This window comes from Centropristis striata, chromosome 7 (assembly GCF_030273125.1).
Source record: "Centropristis striata isolate RG_2023a ecotype Rhode Island chromosome 7, C.striata_1.0, whole genome shotgun sequence".
NCBI classification, from domain to species: domain Eukaryota; kingdom Metazoa; phylum Chordata; class Actinopteri; order Perciformes; family Serranidae; genus Centropristis; species Centropristis striata.
In genome coordinates this window covers 23,086,001-23,099,772 of record NC_081523.1, presented here as the reverse complement: position 1 = coordinate 23,099,772, position 13,772 = coordinate 23,086,001, and the positions used below count along the sequence as shown (strand labels likewise).

At 41.4% G+C, this 13,772-nt stretch overlaps 1 protein-coding gene across 1 annotated transcript in view; it reads left to right on the top strand.

The window, feature by feature from the left end:
* Nucleotides 1–13,772, top strand: part of LOC131975077 (dmX-like protein 1) — a 63,481-nt gene that overhangs the window by 17,723 nt on the left and 31,986 nt on the right. Inside the window, exons 10-26 of the mRNA XM_059337612.1 lie at nt 440–620; nt 1,663–1,839; nt 2,015–2,256; nt 3,175–3,892; nt 4,427–4,548; nt 4,880–4,969; nt 5,714–5,816; nt 5,957–6,076; nt 6,382–6,600; nt 7,434–8,668; nt 8,841–9,099; nt 9,936–10,069; nt 10,431–10,617; nt 10,749–10,859; nt 12,169–12,338; nt 12,924–13,021; nt 13,157–13,322. Coding sequence (XP_059193595.1) covers nt 440–620; nt 1,663–1,839; nt 2,015–2,256; nt 3,175–3,892; nt 4,427–4,548; nt 4,880–4,969; nt 5,714–5,816; nt 5,957–6,076; nt 6,382–6,600; nt 7,434–8,668; nt 8,841–9,099; nt 9,936–10,069; nt 10,431–10,617; nt 10,749–10,859; nt 12,169–12,338; nt 12,924–13,021; nt 13,157–13,322 — 4,332 coding nt within the window. The remainder of the gene's footprint in view (nt 1–439; nt 621–1,662; nt 1,840–2,014; nt 2,257–3,174; nt 3,893–4,426; nt 4,549–4,879; nt 4,970–5,713; nt 5,817–5,956; nt 6,077–6,381; nt 6,601–7,433; nt 8,669–8,840; nt 9,100–9,935; nt 10,070–10,430; nt 10,618–10,748; nt 10,860–12,168; nt 12,339–12,923; nt 13,022–13,156; nt 13,323–13,772) is intronic.

Below are 13,772 nucleotides of genomic sequence, written 5' to 3'. Positions count from 1 at the left end.
TCTTCTCTCATACTGACCCAGAAATCTCAACTGTCCAGTGTTCATATTTCTGTTTTAGAAATGTATACAAGAGCAGGGAAGTTTCTTGGTGATATCTAGGGCATTCATTTTTTTATTTTATTTTTTACTTTATTCACCTGTAGTGTTTCCCCTTAAGAAGGTTGAAATCTCTGTGCTGATTCATGTGTGATCTAATTGGGTCTTTGATTGGTAGATAATTTGGTTGGTAATTGGTTGATAATTGCTATGCTATGGAAAAAGCACACTGATAAACACAAGGCAATCTTTATCCATTAAGTATAGATTGTGTAACTACAAATAGCAACCATTTTTGTTTTTTGTTACCAGAATTTCAGCACATAAGAACTCTAAGAAGTCACAATACATCACTTTTTGTTCATGAATTATCTAACATACATAATGAATGTTTTCCTCACAGTCAAATTTTCAAGAATCATTGCACGCCTCCTTTTGCCGGGATGTCCCTCAGCCCTCTCTGACTGGCTGCCTGCCTCACCATCAGAGCCGACACTACAACCACAAGAGGAGCAGCAGTATCACGCCTCATGCCAACGCGCTCTGCCACTTCCATATCGCTGCCAGCATCAACCCTGCCACAGGTTTGACTCAGACACAAGTTTCTGTATTTAGTTGATCATCTTGTTGAACACCAAACATAATGAACTAAAATGGAAGCAGTGTCTGTTAGTCCGTCTGTCTGTTCGGCCTTTGATTTTCTTAACAACTGTTCGTCTGATCAACTCCATACCTGGCAGGTGTACTGCTGAGTTCCCAACGAAGTGCAGTGTCAAGTGCGAGCTCTTGAGACATTTTTTCGTAGTGTGACTGGAACATTTCAAGGATCAGTGATGTAACTTTCAAAATGTTTTTCTTCTTGGAAATAGCCTGGTCCCAAATAGATAGCTGATAGCAAGTAATCAGTATACTCTAGCAGTGCTATAACTATGTCATGGCAGGTGTTTTGTTCAGGACCCAAGGAAGTGCTGAGTGTAGAGTTGTTTGTATGTGTGGTTCTTGAGAAAGCTGCAAGCAGCAATTCTGGAGGCCAAGCAAACTGTTGTTCCGAATATGCAAGTTTTAGTGAAGAATTTGATGCTACAAGATAATACAAAGTACTTCTTAAAGAGAAGCAAAAATTATGTAGGACACCTTGAGTACCACACTATATTAGTTATTCCTAAACTGGAGAAACTACAAAGATACTTAGCTCTGCTTGGATAAAATCAGCTGGAGGTCAGACGGCTTCAGTGCTGTATTTCTTATGGCAAAAAAGTTGTAAACTTTGTAGATTGCCTGAGGTTGTTTATTTAACATCTTAGTGCGTCTTCCTGCTCAGTGAGAGATGCCTGGAGTACAGGGAAGGCATTTTTAATTTTCTATGCGTTTTTGTGGGGCAGTTTAATTTGACTTGAATCGGGGCAAAATCTTGTATGTTTCTTCAGCCCTGAGGCTGAGAAGTCCTGTAGAATGCTATTTTTATGCATACTTAAATCCCTACTCATATTCATGAAAGTGAATTTGCTCCAGCAGATGTCTTTTTCTCCTGTATGCATTTAATCTAATGTATGTACATTTCTTTTATTATTTACCTTCCTTTCCCAAATGTAGTAACCTCTTTATCACTCATGGTCTTTATCACAGACATTCCTTTGCTGCCTTCCATCTCCTCTCTGAGTGCCGTGGATGACGAGGAACCCGGAGGTCCTTTTACTGTCCACTGGCTCAACAACAAAGAGCTTCATTTCACTTTGGCCATGGAAGTCTTCCTGCAGCAGCTCCGAGGCAGCCTGGAGCAACAGAATGAATGTTCCCAGGAAGGTACAGAAAAGTTTTTGGATCACACACTTTATTTAAAAGGAGTGTGCATGTGAAGCTGGATTAACATATCAAAACAAGCTCTGACTTTCCAATCTAAAAGTCAGACTTCTGCATTTGTCTGCTATAATGATTTTAAGATTTACATTTGGGCACTATGATTTGCCTTCTTTTCCAGAGCCTGAAGATGAAGATAACTTTGATGAGGAAGATAATAGTAGCAGGCCAAGTGACTCCCAGGGACCTGAGGCTGTTGAGCTCCCTCTGGCAGCAGTGAAGCACCAGGTGGACGTGCTGTTAGAAGAGTGGAATAAAGGAGCAGACATGTTGTTCAGTATCCATCCCACGGACGGCTCTCTGTTAGTCTGGCATGTCGACTGGTTAGATGAATACCAGCCAGGCATGTTCAGACAAGCTCAGGTATGTCCACTGTTATTGTTTATGTTAAACAATGAAAGTCGAATTTGTGTTTTATGAACAAACTTCTGCAAATATTAATAATGTAACATTTCAATTAAGAAATACAAAGACACAAACGTGTTATTATGGGAAACCACAGTAAAACGAATAATAATATTTTTGCTTTATAATTCAATGCATGTTGTTAACCGAACAGACCTTCCTTTAGTCACGCTTTCAAGTAACTTTTTTTCAGATTTTAAAGAAGCACTTCTAGTGGAAGAATTAATTTACCTTTCCAATAAGGCTGTGAATCATTTTGACAGCTGTGATGGTCAAACTCATATTTCAATGGCTTCTCATCCAGCCGTTCAGACAATTATATTCTAATTATGTGCGACTTCACATCAAATTCAGAAGTCCCTTGATGCATTTTAATAAGTGGTGAATAAATGGGAGCCTTGTGAGATGGCAGTTATTCAGTCCAATGAAACCCAGATCTCATTGACAGTCAGGTTGATTACAGCTGGCTGCTTTAATTAGATCAAACAGACAATATCCTGGTATTATTATTAACACACGTATTGTTGAATATTCTTTTTTATGTATATGAAGGGGCAAATGAGGAAAGCTGTATCCCTCAGGTCTGCATCACCGCTTTAGAGACCCATTTAATGTCAGAAAGTCAGTTGTCACTCAACTTCTAAATGGAAGAAATTCAGCCCTTTGTTTTAAGCTAAACCTTTGTATAACGAGTTCTTGATCTCCAGTGTCATCTGTGTCATTACCACATTCACATGGGAACTTTAGCTGTTTCATAATTTAAGTTCAAGCTGAAATAGAATGACTTGGTGGAGTCCTTATTATCACTAACTTAGAGCTGTAGGTTTCTGTAGCTCTAGATATCATTGCTTTGATGTCTCTCTCTTTCTCTTTAAGGTGTCGTTTGTGTCCCGTATCCCTGTCGCGTTCCCTACAGGTGATGCAATCTCCCTCAGCCACAGTGTGGTTATGTATGCCTGCAACAAGAACGTAGATTTGGCTATCCAACATGGCAGACAGCGACCGCCTGGGAGCACATTGCCTCAAACCAAATCTGCTCTAATAAGCTACGGAGGTCAAGGAAAAGCTGCACCCAGCAGTAGTCTTCGACTAAGCATTTTCACCCCCAACGTCCTTATGATCTCCAAACACGCCGATGGCTCCTTGAACCAGTGGGCTGTCAGCTTCGCAGAGGACTCTGCTTTCTCCACTGTGCTCAGCGTCTCTCATAAGTCACGGTACTGTGGCCACCGCTTCCACCTCAATGAGCTGGCCTGTCACTCATTGTTGCCTCTCCTTCTCACCACCTCCCACCACAACGCCCTGAGGACACCAGAGGCAGACAGCATCCTGGCTCCTCCGGACGCCTACTCCACCGGTTTCCCTCATCCAACATCTCTGCCCCGAAGGTCACAGCCCAGCCGAGCGTCCCTGGGTGCAGTTTCCCAGGATCCCAATGCGATCTACAGTGAGCTGATTTTATGGAGAGTGGACCCTGTTGGGCCACTGTCTTTGTCAGGCGGTGTCTCTGAGCTAGCTCGGATCAATTCTCTCCATGCCTCAGCATTTGCTAACATAGCCTGGCTGCCCACGTTCATTCCCAGCAGCTGTTTAGGTAAGAAAATGTTTTTATTGTTTGCTGACCTGTTGAATATTTCCTTAACAATCTCCAGAGTAAATAAATAACTTAAATCACCATGAAACTTGACTTGTATTAAGAAAATTTTTTTTTTGTATTACAAGTCTTCTGAAACTTTATATTTCAATATGTAAATTAGGAATGATCTAATGGCTACTCTTGGTGACAGATTCCATCAGACAAACCAAAAAAAAATAGAAGCAAAATAGCCCAAAATCCCAAAAATGGACCAATGCATTGCCTTGTTTTGGCCTGTAGTGTCTTGCTATAAAGCAGCAGAGAATGAAATACTCATAAATTATCCATTTAAGTTTAATTTTCAGAATTGCATTATGTATAGTTTTTTGGTTCAGTTATATGAAGGAAGTTATCTTTATACAAATAACTACTGCCAAAACATGAGCATTGGGCTCCATAAAATCTATGAAGGCTACATTATTGAGTGTACATAGTCTGTATGACCAATAATAGCAGACATCTTTGAAATTGTTTTTGTCTTTCTCTCTTCAGGTGTGTACTGTAATTCTCCCAGCGCCTGCTTTGTGGCAAGTGACGGCCACTCTCTCAGGCTGTATCAGGCTGTAATTGAAGCTAAGAAACTCCTGAGTGAGCTCTCCAATCCTGAGATATCTGTAAGTCATCGGTCAGGATTCCTTTTTTTGTATGCATACCAATAACCAAACTTTAGGTTGTACCGTTAAAGAATCAGTGAAGTTTCCATTTCATTAGTGTCAGCTGTGGATGACTTTACAAAGGAGTTGAATTTAGAAAGAAGTAACAGTTAATATTTGTTTTTTATAATGTCTTAATTTAAATAGGTCATAAAACAGCTGTTTGTGTTAGTCAACACATATAACAGTTATATTTTCCTTATTTTCCCAGGAACAATTGGTAATGTAATTGTATGTTTGATTTGATAGCGGCCAAATAATGTGAAAATGTTAATGTTTGTTTCTCTTTTAGAAATATGTTGGGGAGGTGTTCAGCATCATCAGTCAGCAATCCACAGCAAAGCCAGGGTGTATAATAGAGCTGGATGCCATTACTGACTTTGTAAGTATATATAAAGAAACATGGACTGTTTTCAAGAAATTTATTTTACCATACTCTCTGTAGAGTCACTAAAAACATCTTGAATGATAAGGATATTGAAGATGGAGTCTGCGTTTCTGGAGAAAGACTGATGATATTTGAACTCAACACACAAACAAATACTCTCGTCCTGTGACTGCCCCTTCAGAAGCCAGATTTACCATGCCTCTCGCTCCTGTCCCTCTCTCTCTTTATACATCCATGGCCTTTCCCGTCACAAACGTGCACAAACACATCGACTGAAATAGTGTTTTGTGGCTCAGCCGGAGCCACTTTGTTTTCCATTGACAGAGCCAGGGCTCTGTATGAATGCCAGATATTTTTTCAGTGCACGCAGAGAACGGACAGCTAGCAGACCATGAGGAGATATTTCCTCAATTTCACCAAAAAGTGTGTTATAATAGAAACACAGACTCCACCTTGCATTGTAATGCATTTAGACATTGTTTATATACCATAAAACACTCTGCATTAGACTTCTAAATCTCTGTGAAAGTTCAGCCATGGTAAAAGAAAAACCTGTGCAGAGCAAAACGACTTTCATCAACTCAAGGAAATTTTGTGTGTGGGCACGTGCGCATGTTTGTGTAACAGTAGCACAACTTGTGTCAGTGTATCTGCGAATCAACTCCACGATGGACTGAGCGTGTTGTTTCGTGTCTGAATCTGATGAAGTTTGATAAGAGTTGCTGTTGTTCTCTCCAGCAGGGGAAGCAGACCCAACTCCTACATGTTTTTGAAGAGGATCTGATCCTCGGCAGTGAGAGAACAGAGAGCACACAGGAAACTCCTGATTCTCCACACACTGGTAAAGACAACATTTTTCTAACTACTTTTAAAATGTTCACATTTTTAATGTTTGAAACTAAACATTTGCACCACCTTCAAACACATTAATAGCGGCACTATTCAGTAATGTTCTCTGTGTGTCTGTGTTTTTTCCTGTAGCCTCAAGCGAGGCGGCCTTTTCAGCACGATTTTTCCTTGTGGTGGTCGAATTGACCCCGACAGGTCGTTCGCTCCTCCACATGTGGCATCTCCATCTTGCTGCTCAACCCATCACCATGGGTGGGTACTTTGAACAAACGACTTAAAGTTCACAGGGTCTGGGGGAAAATGGGTTCACTGTCAAATTAGTAAATGACAGTTGAAAGGACGGTTTTACCCAACAACTGGAAGCCTGAAAAAACTGAAGTTCATTAGTGAGCATTAACTCTTCTATAAAGTTGTCAAGTTCTGAAATGTATTTTTTGTTGACCCTGTAGAAATTGGAATTGTTTTTGTAATGTAAAGTAATTTATAAAGAGATATCATTATGGAGGGGTTTGACCATAACTTTTCTAAATAATTTTACCCTCTTCCTGTCACCACAGAAGAGACCACAAAGGAGAAAGATGCCACCACAGCTTCTCCTATGAACAGCTCTACGTTTAGCTTTGACACGTATGGTTCTCCAGTAACTCCGAGGAGTAAACCCTGCACTTCCAATCTGCAGAGTGCCTGTCGCCTCAGCCTCACAACACACAGGCTGTACAGCCAGGAGATGGCTCTGCCAGAAGGGGTTGAAGCCATCAGCATTACACCCTCAGCAGGTGAGGGACAATCTCATACAAATGACCCAAAGTGAAGCAGTTTTCAACATGATATTTGGGGAGCATGTACACAGGCTTTATTGACTATGCTGTTTTGCCTCAGTCCTTGACTACTTTAGCCTGTTTATAAATTGTACTTTTCTGTTTCCATCTGCACAGAATATTTCCAATAAAACCTTTTAAATACGGACAAAAATCAATTCAAAGAAATTAAGATATTTACATTTAGAATCAAGAGAAACACTTCCTTGTCTAATTGTTAGGGCTGTAACAGTACACAGCAGTCATTGTTCTGTTTATACCCTAATTTAGGAGTCACAGTTTCATGCGAAAGCAGGAAAAACACAAAAAACAAGGGTACCATTGTTTTCCTTCATTTTTAACAGACGGTAGTGCAAGTGTCAACGACAGACAAAATCCCCTTGTAGGGGACTGAGATAGCAATTTCCCCACTGCTTACTTTGGTTAAGTATTTTCATTATAAAAATAAGGAACTTTTCAATTACTTTTGTATCACATTGTATAAACACTGAGTGACATTTTTTTCAAAAAGCAACAGGTAACAATATATTTAAAACTGACAAGCTTGTCTTATGCTTTGAAACTCGCTATGAAAGATAATGAAAAATAAAAATGTACTGGAAACTAGAGGTTTCCTGGCAGAACTCGCACTTGTGATTGTCGTTCCACATTACATGCATCAATTGAAATTCCATGCATTCTACGTGTTGCTATGTGTACCGAACTGTGTGACCCCCATACTGTGAGAGTTCGGTATGAATACATGAAATGTTACAGCCCTGCTAAAAGTGTTTTGTAAACTCTTTTCCTAGGTCACCTGAGCGCGTCATGTTCTCTGCCAGCTGACCGTGTGCCTTACCTCCTTGCTACTTCCTGTTCTGATGGGAAGGTGCGATTCTGGAGGTGTAGTGTCATGGAGACGGAGCCTTCCAGTATGGACAGCTTGGTGTACCAGTGGGAGGAGTGGCCTCTGCTGGTGGAAGAGAGGCTTCCCAACAGCAGCGCAGTAAGCGTGCTGGGTCAGCCCATCGAGGTCAGCTGCTGTCACTCTGGACGGATTGCAGTCGCCTACAGGCAGCTGCCAAACACACCTCTGATCTCAACACCTTGTCTGAACACTCACGGACTGTTGACTTCTCCTCCCAATTTGGCTTCTTCCCCTTATGTGAACTACAATAACACCCACCTGACCCCAACCCTGACTGTACAGCGTAGTCCAAATCACACTCCATGCCTCAGCTTAGGAAACACTAGAGAGCCATTAGTCCACATTAGCATCTTCCAGTGTGAGTCGACTGGTGGTTCGCAGTGGATTCTAGAGCAGACAATAGTCCTAGACAGCACAGATCCCACAACTGGAACTACCAATATTCCAGGTAGCATCGACCTCCCTTTGCCTAACGAGGACTGTCCTGGCTCTTCTAGCAAGAGCCTGGTTCATTTGGACTGGGTTTCACAAGAAGATGGGTCACATGTTCTGACTGTTGGTATTGGTACAAAGATTTATATGTACGGTCGTCTCTCTGGGAAGCCTCCAGAACTGGGCTTGTCATCAGATGCTGGTAAAGACCAGAGCTTGTCTCGCCTGGTTATGCTTCGGTCAGTCGATCTGGTCTCCTCTGTAGAAGGCTCATTACCCATCCCAGTCTCACTATCCTGGGTACGAGATGGTATTTTGGTCGTGGGCATGGACTGTGAGATGCACGTCTACTCCCAGTGGCAGCCCCCAGCACCGTGCAAACCCAGTGTCCTGATTGCCCAAGACACAGACATCAGCAGCAGCGTCTCCTCAATAATCTCAGCCATCAGACAGAGCCAGGAGGAAGGTCTGAGTCTTGGGGCCCCCATGTCTACACTGGCCCCTCCCAAAAAGGCCCTGACGAGATCAATGATGAGCCTGGCTCAGAAACTCAGCGGGAAGAGAACAGCTTATGACCTGCCGATAGAGATGGAAGATTCTGGGCTTTTTGAAGCAGCTCATCAACTCTTTCCCACTCTGCCCCAGTACCATCCAGTACAGTTACGGGAGCTCATGGATCTAGGCAAGGTAAGTTACAGAAATGACTTGATTACTATCTATGCTATTTTATCCATCTATGCATCTTCTTCTAGGTGATATAACTGATCAGTTTTGTCAGTTAATGTACATTTTAAAAGGACTTTTTACAGAAATTTGACATTTGTTTTGACTATATATTTTGAAATTTGTCTGTCTAAAGGTTCACCGTGCCAAAGCCATCCTCTCCCATCTGGTGAAATGCATCGCTGGAGAAATTGTGGCACTTAAAGACAATGCCACCAATCCTGAGAAACGTGTGCGCTCTCGAACCATCAGCGCCGGAGGCAGCACAGCCAGGGACCGGAAGATGTTTAGCAAAGGAGAAAACTCCAGTCCTGACTACACAGAGATAAGCTCCATCCCTCCACTGCCTCTGTACGCCCTTCTGGCAGCAGATGAAGATACATCACCAAAACCTGGTGGGTATACAACATGTGGTTTTAGAATAATAATATTTAGTCAGTAATAAAAGTAATAAAATAATAGTAAACTTTAATTCAGCAGTACTTAACATGGAACAAGTAAAGCAAAGTACTGAAAATATGACAATATTCAGAAAATATGAAGTTGAAAAATGAGAAACCAGTAAAGCAAAAATCAAAAAAGAGCAATTTACCGAATGCAAGTCAATTAAAGTTAGTTTACCTTTGACACAGGGATAGAAAAATGTATTCAACTTGAAAAACATGAATGTACTCATGGCTACAAAGGCATCACCTTAGGTATTTTTGGTTTGTTTGTTTGATCTAGGTCTCTGCAAGTAATAACAATCCTGAACATGAAGCTTGAGCTGAACCACTTGCTTTAAAAAACATTTAAATTACTTGAAGAAAAGTAAGAACTTGAGAGGTAGAGCTGCTTCAATATATTGTTCTATACTAAGCCTAAAATACTGGTGGATAACAGTTTAATAAACTACGGTAGACTGTAGGGTTGAATTGAAGATTGTAACTTTGCCAGTGTCTGTTAGGGTATGTTTCTGAGAAACATCAAAAATGTTCTCCTGCTTTTATGCAGCAACACAAACAACAGGTAAACTGACTTTACAGTGGAAAAAAACACAATCTTGTGCCACCCTGCCACAAAGTGCAAGACACTGAGAATAATCTCTTATTCTTTGGCCTTGTAGTAAAATGTCTGCTCTTTTGTATTTAAATTGAATCTGCTATCTCTTCAGCAGGAGGGGAATTTTCTGCTTGTCTCTTATAAAATACACCTCTTGTCTAATTTAACTCTGTCTTGTGTTTTCCTACAGATAAAGTGGGCGTTGTGAGCGGAGATAGTGGGCATGGTTCCAGCCACACTGATGTTTATGATGAGCTGTTTCATACACCCAGCATTGTGGACCTGGACCCTCTGGACGAGGATCAAGAGGAAACTGGGAACAAGGTCTGTTTCTGTCAGCTTGTGCTTAGTCAAAAGAGAATTTATAAAAATGAAAGTGGGCAGCACCATTTAGTCTCTTTTAGTTTTTCAGTGTGAAGCTTTGATGTGCATAATTGTGCATGTAAAGGTTAATTTTAGTTATACTGATATTTTAAAACCCCATAATGTCCCTTACTATTGCATCATAAATCTAGCCTTGTGTTGGCTGAGTTTCTAAATATTGTTAAAAAGTTGAGGCATCTTAAAGTGCTGTGCTGTGTTGTGTTGTGATTTTGAATCCAGCCATGGCCTCTCTCTTTGATGCACTGAATGAATTAGAAATATCATGCAATTCATTTTACACTGTCTTGTTCCCTGTCTGCAGGTTATTGATCTGTCCCAGTACAGTCCCACATACTTCGGTCCGGAGCATGCTCAGGTTCTGTCCAGTCATCTCCTTCATTCCAGTTTGCCAGGTTTAACCAGTATGGAGCAGATGTCTCTCATGGCACTGGCCGACACCATCGCTACCACAAGCACAGACCTGAAGGACAGCCAGGGCAAGAGCAAAGGTACTGCAGGGAAATAAAAGCATAAAATAAGAGCTCTTTTGATGGTTAGAAATGCAGTAGATAAGCTCCCAATTCCTCAACATCATGGAATTATGTTTGGCATTAAGAGCTGTCTGTCATTGATTTACCAGGTGGAGAGACGCTGGATGAGTGCGGTCTGAAGTTCCTGCTGGCTGTCAGACTCCACACCTTCCTCTCTACCTCTCTTCCTCCAGCACACAGAGCACAGCTGCTACGGCAAGGTACAGTGGGAAATTGGTTTTTCAAACTGATTTCATTCAGGGCAGTTCATAGCAGGTAAAGGATGTAGCAGTTAATTCACTGTACTGGGCCACATTGGGAAAAAAGGTTCCTTATCTAACAAGATTTAAATTTATGTTCCTTAAAATTAGCACAGCTTGTCCAAAAGGCTTTTTATTATATCTTCACCTCTATGGTCTTTCAAGACCTTATAGGATAGTTTGGATAATCAGTGTATTACTGACAGTAGATGCTGGTTGGGATGCCCCCCAGTTTAGAGAAGCAGGCAGAAGTACTGGCACAGAAGTTAAGGAAGGTACTGCTGGTGACGAGAGGAGCAGCAAATCATATTTGAGCCACCTAGAAAAATGTATATATATCTGTTTACGTGTTAACTATGTATATAATGTAGAATATTTCCATAGCTTTACCTTGCCATCAGACAGCTCTGTTTAAATTTACACAGGGGGAAGTGAAGTGGTTATCTCTGCTCTCTTCAAAGCCACCAGACTCATTGGACAAAAACAGAAATTTTTCCTCCGAGAACATGGCACTTGCTACCAACTGCTACAAAAGGCACTGAGTAACACAAACAAAAGGAGTCTGGAGGCTTTAAAGAAGGTGTAGATGGATGTAAAGGCTTAAGGTTCCCGCCAGAAAGGGCTGCCTATCTAGGTAAATCGCTGAAATATAGTGAACACTTAAACTGCTATTGTTTTTTTGTTTTCTTAAGGTGTCTAAAATGCATTTTGCTGCACCTGCCGTCCACAGCGATACATTGCTTAGCTTCTCTGTCAGAACTCCTGTTTGCTTCTCCGATGGGGCATGTCAACCGTCATCAACTGTAGATGATACACTGAATTTGGATAAAACCCTTACACAACATAATGTAAGATTCCAGCTTGCTGCCTAAAGAGCTGTCTCCCTACATGCCTTTGGATATAACTCTCCTAGTGCCCGCCTATGTTTCACAGTGGTCACTCTATAAAGACCTTTATAGGTAGAAAGTTACCGATGGTCTCAAGTGTAAATTCTACAACAGTAAAAGCCTCAGTAAGAGAAGTAAGCAAGCCATGGTCTATTCATCATTCTTAACTATTGCAGTAAAGAGCAAGGCACTTAATATATGACTGCTCTAGTAATCTAGAGCTGCTCAGTGGCCAGCAGTACGAGACTGTTCCAGGACGAGGACACTGCTTTAAATAAAAGAAACTGACTGCTCCTGCATTTACTCACTTCACAGTACTGATGTTTTCACAATGAAATACAAAAAACCCCCATCTCCCATGTGTGCTTTTCTCCTCTCTTCAGGCCTGTCAACATGTCATTATGCCTGGGCCTTCCACTCTGAGGCTGAGGAGGAGCTGCTGAACATGCTGCCTGCCCTACAGAAGGGAGAGCCCACCTGGCCTGAGCTGCGCTCCATGGGCGTGGGCTGGTGGCTGCGCAGCACCAACAAGCTACGCAGGTGTATCGAGAAGGTCAGCCGGCTCATGACATTATTATCACAATTATGGTTATCGGTGTAGGTGTCTTTGGCACTCGGCCATTATTAAAGATTTAAACAGTTTTTTCAAATGCATTTTCAGATTTGACGTACAGATTTGTAGAAGTGATTGATGGAATTTAGTCAAACAAACTATTTCTAGCCTTTCTATTGCGAGGATTTGCCACCTTTCTTTGTCGTATTAAGTAGTATACTTAATATCTTTGGACTGTTGCTCTGGCACTATGTAGCACATAAAGACTGTCTCCTTTTTTCTTCAGACAATTCGTACACAGAATAATTTTGAAGATGCTTTAATGACATAAAAGGTCTACACAGACAGTAAAGCCTTTGAAGGTTGGCCATTAGTGTGTTAGCCCTCTATGCTTCATATTGATTGCTTCATTTATAAATGAAGTGCTGTCAGGTAGGTCAGAGTGAAAGTGTGCTGATAGTGCTATTTAAAGCAGCACTACTTGTGTGAGCTACTCTCCGAAATGACCCGTAAAGCTACGACTTGTTCTGTAGATGTGTGAAGGCTGAGGAGGAGCTCAATGTATTTTTTACTCTGTCTTGTCAGGTTGCCAAGACATCTTTACAGAGAAACAATGATCCTCTGGATGCAGCTATATTTTACCTCGCACTGAAAAAGAAGGCGGTTGTCTGGGGATTGTACAGGTAAGCAGAACTGATTATTTTGCATAAGAAATGCAGTCATCACAATATTTGCCCCCCAAGATAAGTTCTGTAAGATTACTGAAGATCTTTGACACCAGTATTGTTGTTTTGAATCCATCATGTCTTTCTGTCCAGGTCTCAGAAGAATGTAAAAATGACAGAGTTTTTCCGCAACAACTTCAGTGAGGACCGGTGGAGGAAAGCGGCATTGAAAAATGCATTTTCTCTGTTGGGAAAGCAGCGGTTCCAGCATTCTGCAGCCTTCTTCCTTCTCGCTGGCTCCCTTAAGGATGCTGTGGAGGCAAGTGGAAAATATACATGACACACTGTTTGCAAAAAGCACTTGTTCCTTCAACAGCAAGTGCCATTTGTCAGCCTGCTAAACCTAAGTTAGAAACCTTACTTTCAGTATGAGTAATGTCAAGTGCTGCTCATTGAAAATGTCTCGAGCATTGCACACGTGCATTTTTTCCCCAACATTTCATTGTCAAGGGCAGTGTTTGATGATGTAGTAAAATGCAGTGGAACCGCATTCACAACAACAGATTTCACCACCAGTATTTTTGTAGCGTGAGGCATCCCTTTTATTATTGAAATGGCTCACTAGATTCCCACAGTGGTGTCTTTGTCGAGAGCTTTTAGCACAATGCACTGAAGAATTATTGATGTTGGCAGTTGACTCCTGGGTTTTGCTGTCTTCCCTCCTTTTTGTGCGAATTTTCAACAGCATGTTGTTATATTTATAAACCAG